The sequence below is a fragment of the Melospiza georgiana genome, chromosome 7 (genome assembly GCF_028018845.1).
Source record: "Melospiza georgiana isolate bMelGeo1 chromosome 7, bMelGeo1.pri, whole genome shotgun sequence".
In the NCBI taxonomy this organism is placed as follows: Eukaryota; Metazoa; Chordata; class Aves; order Passeriformes; family Passerellidae; genus Melospiza; species Melospiza georgiana.
In genome coordinates this window covers 23955741-23966620 of record NC_080436.1, presented here as the reverse complement: position 1 = coordinate 23966620, position 10880 = coordinate 23955741, and the positions used below count along the sequence as shown (strand labels likewise).

The 10880-nt window shown below is 38.5% G+C and overlaps 1 protein-coding gene across 1 annotated transcript in view; it reads right to left on the bottom strand.

The window, feature by feature from the left end:
- Positions 1-1002: 1002 nt before the first annotated feature.
- The window catches only part of IFIH1 (interferon induced with helicase C domain 1), a 28225-nt gene continuing 18347 nt past the window's right edge, over positions 1003-10880 (bottom strand). The window contains exons 10-16 of the mRNA XM_058027506.1: positions 10583-10813; positions 8304-8560; positions 6658-6807; positions 5789-5950; positions 5265-5455; positions 4398-4491; positions 1003-4300 (exon numbers count right to left, since the gene is read on the bottom strand). Coding sequence (XP_057883489.1) covers positions 4118-4300; positions 4398-4491; positions 5265-5455; positions 5789-5950; positions 6658-6807; positions 8304-8560; positions 10583-10813 — 1268 coding nt within the window. The 3' untranslated portion in view covers positions 1003-4117. The remainder of the gene's footprint in view (positions 4301-4397; positions 4492-5264; positions 5456-5788; positions 5951-6657; positions 6808-8303; positions 8561-10582; positions 10814-10880) is intronic.

The following is a 10880-nucleotide window of genomic DNA, read 5'->3' as shown; positions in this document are numbered from 1 at the left end:
TCCCTCCGGAGAGCGGAGCAAGGCTGGATAAGGGAAGAACGAGCCCGCCGTGCGCGGCTCCCGGCGTTACCCACACGGCGCGGCCGCCGCTGGCCCGGCCCGGCCCGGCCCGGCCTGAGGGAGCTGGGCCCGCCCCCACCGCCCGCCCGGCCCGGCCCCGCACCGCGCCCCCTGGCGGCACAGCGCGCACACACACCGCATGGGAACAGGGACAGGAACACACACACGGGGACAGGGGGACACACACGGGGACAGGGACACACACAGGGACAGGGACAGGGACAGGGACAGGGACAGGGACACACACAGGGACACACACAGGGACACACACGGGGACAGGGACACACACAGGGACAGAGACACGCACAGGGACAGGGACAGGGACAGGGACAGGGACACACACAGGGACACACACAGGGACACACACAGGGACACACACGGGGACAGGGACACACACACCGGGACAGGGACAAACACACGGGAGGACAAGGACACACACACGGGGGACAGAGACACACACGGGGACAGGGACAGGGACGCGCACGGGGACAGGGACACACACACACACACACACGGGACAGGAACACACACGGGGGCCGGGACACATACAGGGATAGAGACAGGGACTGGGACAGGGACACGAACGGGGACAAGGACACACACACGGGGACAGGGACACACACACATGGAACAAGGACACACACAGGGACAGGGACACACATGGGGACAGGGACACACACAGGGATAGACACACGCATGGGGACAGGGATACACATAGGGGCAGGGATACACACATGGGGACAGGGAAACACACAGGGACATACACACGAGGAGAGAGACACACATACACAGGGACAAACACACGGGGACAGGGACACACAGGGAGACACACACCCGGACACAGACAATACATACACATGGGCATACACACAATGCAGACACACAGGAACACAGACACAGACACACAAATAGACACACCAAATTTTCCAGCAGAACTTGCGCTAACTATGAAGAATTTATTACAGAGCATCATAAAGAAAACACATCTAATTTACTACCCCTCAAGTGGCCAAGTCACCACCTTAGCTTAACAGTATCAGTATGGGCTGGGATTTGAATCCCAACTGTTAGACCAGACTTGGTGAGGCAGAACTGATTGGGGCAGTATTTTGGCAATATTCATTGCATTAGACTTGGAGAGAGAATTTTTTGAAAATATTCAAATTTATCGTGTGGAAAAAACAATGATATGAAACATGCTTCATTTTCTCATAAAAATTCAGTTCCCCTCTCTCTGCAGCTCTTGTTACAACAATAAATTACAAGTTAAACAAGATGAGGTTTCTGAACAAGATCCATGTTGGTAATGTAGGACATGCAGGACAAAAAGGCTGGGAAGGCTAAAATATATTCTTTATGTATATATTTGTTTATACAATGTTTGTATATACATTTTTTGCATATACATTGTTCATGTATATTGTTTGTTATGCTAAAATACACTGTCTAATAAGGGCAGAACTCAGCTCAAAACCAGTGGTTTTCTTAACAAGATAAAACTGCAGCTACTCAAAATTTCCATAACAGAAAAGAATTGTGACAAAAGAATTTTCCCCTTGTAACTCGTGCTTCATATTCATATTTCCAAACTGCTACTTATTTCCTAGCATTCCATAATTAATGCTGTTTGTATTTTCAATAGCATGGTTTAGAGAAATACATTTTTTCCTACCAACATTGGTTATTTCTGACGACCAGAACATCACAAAATTGTAAATGGAGGTTTTTGATCAGGCTAGTTTTCCATTCCAAATATGCAGCTTCTTCTAATGAATGCATACTTAGAGAATGCTTCAAAGGAAATGATTCAATCTCACATGATCTAAAAGGCTTTACAAAATGACTTTATGCTGCATACCATGTATTTGTCTACTTCAGGAATCAAATTATTTAGGCATGAGTTTAAATAAGATTCACAATGGCTGCAGATTAGAGGAAAAAAATTACCTGTCAGAGAATGACATTTACAAGCTTTGTAGAACTGCTGCTAATTCCTGAACTCCCTTCTCTGGACTGTTTAGACCAGCACCAGTGAAGAAGCAAACAGCAATTCTTTCAACAGCCAAACTCTTCCTAACTTCTGCAACATGAGGAACCCATAACGTAAGAGAAATACAAGTGTAAGAAGGGTAGGAAGAGGGTAAGTCACTTGGTGAAATGGACAAATTATGGAACAGAAAACACACTCAGTTTGGCCAGCAGCTATCGAACCAGTAAAGCAACTACTCGAAGGTTACTGAAGCATTTGCTCTTCACACGTGAGGAAATGCAGATTTACAGATGTAGGTTGTGCATGACACCAGACCAAAAGGAGACACAGCAATGAACATACAACTGAGGTTGATCCAGTTCTTAAGCAGCCATACACAAAGCTAGACAAATCCCCAAATGACTTTCTTCTTTCCACATTTGTGAACTAATAAAAACTGTAAGTAGTAAATACAATCAGGATTTGTCACACTCCCTGGAGGACACTGGGTCCCTAAAGGCAATAAAAGCAGAGCTAAGCAGAAGATAAAATACAGCAATTTAGCTTGTTTCTTACAAATTCACACTCTCTGGATGGGCAATATGGGTGTCTTTTACAACCCCATTCAGAGAAAATAACTTGACTGGAAATTCATTACCCTACACACCAGCAGGATTGATTTGAGGTTCATTATGCATTAGCTGAAGTGAGATTGTGCAAACACTCTTTAAGCTCTAGTGACAATGTGGCAGAGTCACGCTAGGAACTGGGAGTGTAACAGCAGCATCCAGGTGAACTGCAAGAAGCCCAGGTATGTTTGTCACACAGGTCTGTAGCACGTGTGCAGAAATTCATCTGCGTCTACTTTCATTGCTACAGTAAAGGGAAGTGTAAAAAGCTCAGATTTCAGAAAATCTACTCAGCATGGAAATTGATTTGATTGAAGGCGCAGCAGAAATCTATGAAATGATGTAGTATTTTTACCAGTGTTTTACACTTATTTAAAAGTAGTGAATAAACTAATTCAGATACTTGAAAATGCTATGTACAGAGTATTATATTGCATTTATTTACCTGTAACAACTCATTAATAAAGAAATCCAGAGATGTCTCAGAGGATGAATGATATCTGGATGATTTCCCACAAGGCTATTCTAATAATTTATTCAGCTACTGTTGTAACAACAAATAAACCTTCCTTCCACTCTTCAATATCTTACTTGCAAAATGGGAGGAGAAATCTGTCCATGAGATAAATATGGAGAATCATGCTATTTTTACAGTCAGAATACTACCACCCTTTAAATTTCTAGGATGAAGCTATGGTATTATTACTGTCTAAATACTTCCAGTGGAAGAGAATTAACAGTATCATAGTTGGTAAATGTTAGTTATAGCAATTTATTGAAAAAAAAATACACACCTCATTATGTAGCCAGGCTAACAATCCCATGAAACTGACACACAGAGAGTCACTTTGGCAATGTGCTTCTTGGACAGTAAAATAATCAATTTCAGGTTAAGGGCTTGATTTCTGGAAATGTCTTCTAAGGGAAACCTAATTTTAGTCTGTCAAATTGTATGAGCATTCAGCTATATTTATAAAGGGAGGAATTCAGTCATGAAAACACTGACGTAGCAACAGTGATTCAGAAATAATGGGTGACATCTTCTTTACGTGGCTCCTCTTTTGAGATCCTTTATCTTCAAAATGGTAATAGCATGAAGAAAATAATGACCATGGTATATCTTAAGCTGTCTTTTCACTGTTTTGGGATTGACAACAGGTCATCTAGCACACTTTTGACAGTGTTGTCATCTTGTAGTGAAAAGAGTCAGGAGTTTGTTCCATAAATACACATGACTGCAATGCATTTGCCATCTTTGTCCAGGAGTACAAATCTGAGTGCAGATAGCAGCTGTGTGACTTTGTCCTTCTCCTTTCTTGTTTCGCTTTTTGTCTTCAGGACAGCTTCCTTATGTCCAGGAGCTTTCACAGTGCTTTTGATGCAGCATGCTCTATAGGACACAGGAGCTTCTGATCAAGAGAGAGAAGTTGAAAACTACTTTTATTTTCATTCCAAATCCTTAATCTTCATCACTTGAAGGACAATGAGCTGCATAATCAAAACTAGGAAACCTGATGGGCAGGTCTCCCCATTTCTTAAAAATATTGTTTGTTGTTTTCTTGTCTGCAAACACAACCACAAAATTTCTGATCTTTAGACAAGGCAGGTCAAGGCCTCGATGAACCATCATATTTCCCCAAGCCTGCAATTAGAAAGACATTGCATTTCAGGTAAAAAAAGGCAAGATCATTAGACAGAAACAAATACAGACAAGAGTATGAAAATAAGATGTTCCTCACTTGTCCACAGTCTTTGCATATAATTTCCCCATTTGTCTGGTAATCAGCCTGCTTATCTTGCAGTGTTTTATTTTCTCTTGTATGATAAAGACTTCTGAAAAACAGACAGCACACATCAGAATCCACTGGTTATTCCATGCTACATAGAGACATATATAAACAGTGACTAAGACTGCTGAAATCAGGTAAGAAACCCAAAAAGTCATAGACTCTGACTGTCTGAGAAAATGCAAGGTCATGCTTCATACTCCTAAGTAATGATGAAACACACATGTACTCCCTGTCCCTCTTCATTGCCTATCAGGAGCTGCATCCTTCCTCACACGTCTTGAAGTGGGAGTTGCAGGCTCTTGTTCTAATAACAGACAGATCAAGCTTGTTTTTTCAGGTGCCATGAAACTGTCAATGAAATAATACCTGAAAATTAAAGGATTTCTTTTTATTCCCTGTAGCTCAATCTTAACCCTTAAGAGAATCATTTGGCTCTGACTACCCAGACCTGCAGAGTATGTGTACATTCTTGAATCATTTATTTAGGGAGTACTTGATCCTGAAGGTTACTATTAGCCTGTGCAGAATGGAATATATACCATACTACATAGTAAGTGACCTAGTTAATAGTACCACAGAAGCTGCATCTTTTTTTTTTGAAGTCTTAAACTTAATTCACCTTGAAATCAGGAATAAGAACAAACATTTTGTTCAAGCTCCTTAACTGTAAACTCCATAGAGCCTAGGACCCAACAATGTTGGAATAATCTATTTTTTTTCTCGCAGGGCCTAGAGGGTTACAGGCCCTGTTACAGCCTCGATGAAAGGAAAATCTGTTTCTGCCTGAAAGAGATAAAGTAGTTCATAAACACTTACTGGAAATCTTTTTTCACACTGACATGATGCATGTCTTCAATAACTTGTATGTCTTCTCCAGAACATATCGGCTTGGAGCAATTTTTGCATAAGAATTTTATTAGTGAAGGATTTTTCTTGTATGTCTTGCGCTGATCTCTCACCACCTTCATTTGTTTTTCCACTATACTTTGCGACTGGAAAATCTGAATCTAGAAACAGATCAGTAAGAGCACTGTAACATTCTGCTGGAATGACAGTTATAGTTTTCTTTCTCAGTTATTTTACTGAGTTCACTGTCAACATGACTTCTAGTCAATTTTCCCTTGCTCGTGTGTTTTCCCCTTACCAAACAGAAAACCAGACTTTTCAAAAGGACAAGAAAACAGATTATAAAACAAATATTGGCAAAAGAATTCAAAGCCATATGTAGTAACAAGTATTATTTCAAGTTTTTCCCCTCTAAGTAGATTTCAAATAGAAAGTATTCCATACAATATAAATCAGTATTCTTTAAAGTGAAAGTGAAGAGCTGCAGTGAATACCTTCTTTAAATACTCTTCCTCTGGCATCTTCTGAACACGCTGAATGGCCTTGTACATCATTTTCTCACGAAAAATATTAACATTTTCACGTTCAACAGCCCCTGAGCCACTTGAAACCACAAGAGCATAGGTGCTTTCATCAGCTCGAGCTCTACCGCGAGCCTACAATTTGCAAGGAACACAAACATAAACACCACAATACTCCCTATTACATCACACAACAATTTTTTTCTAGTTTTGTAATGGAAGACATGCACTGTTCCACTTGCACTATCCCCAAAATGCAGTTTTTTCCATGTAACTCAGACAGATAAAGAATCAGTGAATAACACATACTATTTCTGCAGTGTCATCCATGATACCTGTGAGAACTGCTCAGGAGATTTGGGACTAGCCTGTTTTGCAATGCCAAAACTACATTTTGTTGCCAAAATAAGCATGCATTTAAATATTAAATATATAAATATTTGTGTTCACAAGTTAAATGAAAGCATGTATCAAACCAGTATTCTGATATGTAATAATCTCTCTTTATCTGATGATGGTGTGGTGTCCAGACACTGGTGGTAAAAATGCCTCTTGTATCAACTGGTCTGATGACCATATTCTTGTATCTCTTCTATTAAAAGAGCTTAACATTTGTGTAGAACTTTGAACTGATGCTACACCATTACAGAGAGAGGCAAATTTTATGTTGCATATGGACTGAGGGTGGAAATTGGAAATGAACCTTGTTGCAAGAACATTTTCTCTTTTAGCATTCAAGTATTTAAAAATTATTTCCAAACGCCAGGTATATGATTCACCATTTCCTCACTGCAAAAAGAAAAGCATTATTAAAATAAGGTATGTATGCAGAAAACTCCTACCTGCACCATAGCAATTTCATTGGTGACGAGGCCGTAGCGAATAACGATGTTACACTCTTTGATGTCCAGGCCTTCCTCAGCTACAGTAGTAGCAATTAGTAAATTTACATTTCCACATCGAAATTTATCAATAATTTCCCTTTGCTCATTCTGCAAATTAAAATCATCAAATTAACTTTCAGTACTATTTTCTGTTACCAGTTTATTCTAATTTAACTTTCAGTACTATTTTCTGTTACCAGTTTATTCTAATTAACGAGTTTAGGAATTAAAGTCCCATCATTTCTGAGCTGAGTGCCAAAAATCAAGTGGCCTTAACAACCACATCTAAGCATCCTGCAAAAGAAGGAGCTTCTATTGAATATAACATGAGTTCAGCACCGTATTTTGAGGAAGGAGGGAGCAGAATCCAATCCTTTTATGGTAACTGGGCTTGGAACTTCATAGTCTATGTCATAGGTACTAGGAGATTGGATAATATAGTTGTTCTATTGTTTTCAAATTTTTAAAGTACTTACCCATAAGACAAGATTTTTATCACTTCAGTAATTTCTGATTAGAATACAGACTTCCAGCTCTAGTTCTAAAGCACTTAAAATTCTCCATAATAAATGGAGACTGTAACTCTGGTGATCTCAGTAGCACCAAAAAGAGCAACTATGATACACGTAAAAAGAAAATATCTAAATCACAGACTTCTGAATCAACTGGATGTTTGTCACCAGCTTGAGCAGAGGAACAGAAACTTGCTATTTGCTATATTCAGTTTCAAAATGCAGAAGATATTGGTTTTGTTTGTGTAATGTGCCACAGAAATTAAATTCCAAGTTTGATAGAAGTCAAGCAACTTTTGGAGAGAATTTTTTGGGAGAATTTTTTCTTGAAACTCAGGGCAGCAGAAGAAAATGGACTCTGCCTAGCAGCAAAATACACCATTTTTGCTTAAATGCTGATATGGGGAGTAAGGACGAGAACAGAAGAGACGCGAAGTACTTTGATTTGAAAACGTTTTTAGTGCAAGTGTAAATCACCAGAGAGATGTGGTGTATGGAATCAACGTAATGCTACACAGATGGACACAACTGAGTGATCATTTGTGATATTTCCAGTATCAATTTTGGCAAGTTTTCTTTCAATGGTTATGCATCAGTGTGAAGCATGCATATAAACTGGTGTAATTTGATTTAAGCAATGATAGTACAAAAAGACAGGAATAATCACCTTTGTAATCTTATTTTTCAATTCAGCAGCTAAAATATAACGTGAATTACTGTTATCCTGATAAGCATAAACTCATTTAATTGCATTTTTACTCTTTCCATTTTGTTTGCTTTTGCTTCCCATGCCTTGCTATAACTTCGGTCCTTCTTGACTATACACTACTCTAGGCAACGGACGCTGGCTATTCCTATTGCCATAGAATCCAAAGCCAAAAAAGCTTGTTACTTGTGGAAATAACATTATTCCAACATTATTATTCACTTTTAGTCAAAATTATTATTCATTTATCTTTATGAAGATAAGTTGCTGGCTGGTATGAAATCAGAACTCTGGGCTCTGAACTTCAGTTCACTGGCCTAGGACTAAGACAAGCTGTTTTCCAAAATCATGTACAAGAGGTAATGTTGACATGCATTGTTCTATACCTGAGTCATGGGCTTCGTTTCACTCTTATGTCCAGAGCCAATAAGATAATGGGCCTTAATTCCCACTTCTTCAAATTTTGGGTTGTCCTTAATCCACTGGAAAAGAGCAGAGGCACTTTGACGAGTCTTTGTGAAAATGATTCCTCGAGGTTCTTCAGTCTTCGTGAACTCCTCCATTAAAGTATTTCTCAACTTCGTCAGCTTTTCATTTTCATTTTCTGGATTTCTAGTCAACTCTTTCAGCTGTTTCTTTTTTGCTTTAAAAAGAACAGATGTAAATTAAGAAAATGTAGCTATGTAAAACAACAGCTCGAACCAAAATAAACCCTAAAACCAACAAAGCAAAGAGCAACTTTCTATATAATTCTCCCAGCATGGCTAATTCACATTCAGTTTGAAGAGCTGGGGCATACCAATTATTTCTGAAGTGAGTTTACAGTCACTAAATACATACTAATCAACCAAAATAAATCGCCATTATCATACACTTTGCCTGTATTTCATAGTAAGAATAAGCCAAAGAAAAAACCTGCCTATACACACAAAGTTGGTACAGAGTCAAATACGGTAATAAAGAATTAAATCACAGCTTATAATATTTACAAAACTATTTTAAAATAATAGAAAAATGTCTTACAAGGAGAAACAGATTAATATATACAGCCTTGGAACTGGTAATGGTTTTATAAATTTAGACATAAATTGTTCATAGGACATGAATTAAAGTAGGAATCCCCACTAGAAACATGCAGTAAAGCAGACACCAGCATGGGCATGTCATTGATATTGCAGCTCCAAGACATTACAATGCACTCAGCGACCTGTCAAAAGAATGACTCTCTTCAACTGGCTCTACTGACCAGAAGGGAGGAGGATTCCTCTGTGTTTTAAATTTTTTAAAAACTTACCATATTTAAAAACCTATGTCATTATCAGATGATTATGAAACTCAAGAACACTTCAAGGCAGGGATTCGGTGTGTTAGTACACTGATGTCGTGACCCTATGCAGACTATTGCAGTGTACCTAGTCCAAGGCAATCATACTCAATGTACCACAAACTGTTACTCTACCTAGATAGTGACTTTATGACTAGTCTTATTCATATTTTTGAATCCAATCAAACATAGAAACACATACAAAAAATAGATAAATGTAACAAACTCCCACAATTTTCCACCTTAGTTAAACCTACACTAAGTGCCCCATGGCACTTATCACCCAAAGATGAATTCTGCTCTTAAAGCTGAAAAATTTTAGACATTCTTCTATTAATCCTACACTTTCAGCGGTAAAATCCTAAAAAAAATGGAATTTATTTTTCATTGGCAGGTTCTTTGGACTTCATTTACCTGCAAAAATAAAAGCAACCAGAAATTACACTTATGAAACTGAGTTTCATTTTTAGTTGGTTTAAATTTTTGGTTCTCAGCAACAGCTCACGACTGAAAATCTAGACAAGGAAGGTTAGACATGTATGAAGAGTCATTAAAACCATGCTGACATTATCTAACTTATAGTTTTCATTCTCTTTTTTTCATTTCTCAACAATAGTGAGAAAAATTTATAGTTCATTGGAAACACAAAGCTGGGTCACATTCTGCAGTATAATCTATTTCTGTTTGTACCACCCAAGAGCCATGGGTGATGGGAGCAAACTTCTCTAGCTCTTTCTGCTTGCAAAGGCAGTAAAGGAAAAAATCTGAGTAAAAAAGATTAAAGAATGATGCCTAGTTCCAAGGTGACTGATCTGAAAAAAAACTTTGGTCTTTGCAGTTTGATCTTTTGTTTAATTCTCTAACTAAATGTTCTTTGCCTGAAACTAACTTAAAGCCAGCACTTTACTTTCTTAGTACATAGACAAACGAACTTTGGCAGAAAGGGTTGGTTAAGAACTCATTATTTCATTACTTTTGGATTCCATTTGCTCAACGTTTTACGCCCCCAGAGTGTCTACTGAAATACATATTTTATGGATCTGCTAAGAGTGTCCTCAGGGACACCTCACTGGATAAAAGCAGAAAACAGCTTTTACTTACCGGCAGCAAAAACAAAGGTGGCTTTGGGTGGGAGGTGAAGAACCATTGTTACATATTATGACATGATCCCACTATGATGTTTAATGCATTTGAAAGGGTATGAACTGGGATATCAAGGCACTGTGATAATAAACAACACAGCAGTTTCCAGGAGGCAATAACTAATGGGCCCATGTAAACCATGTTAGTGCACAATTATGGATTTCAAATATTAAATATCACAATGTATTTCAAACTCACCATGAAATAAACCTATTAGAAATTCATCTGTTTCATCCTGTTTTGATACTGCTGGTTCATCATCATCATCATCACTCCTTACTGTCTTCTTACTTTTCTCCTCTTTATAGAAGTTATTTAGGTGATTGTAGGCATCCACCATTCGGATGGTGTCATTTATCTGGAGAGCATCATTGTATTTCTTCAAGTGCTCTGCACAGACACGTTCCCTCCGTTTTTCTTCTTTCGCAGCTAGAAGGGAACAAAAATACAAAAAAGGTCTTAATATAGAACGACAGAAAGAACTCCAAAGCTGGGG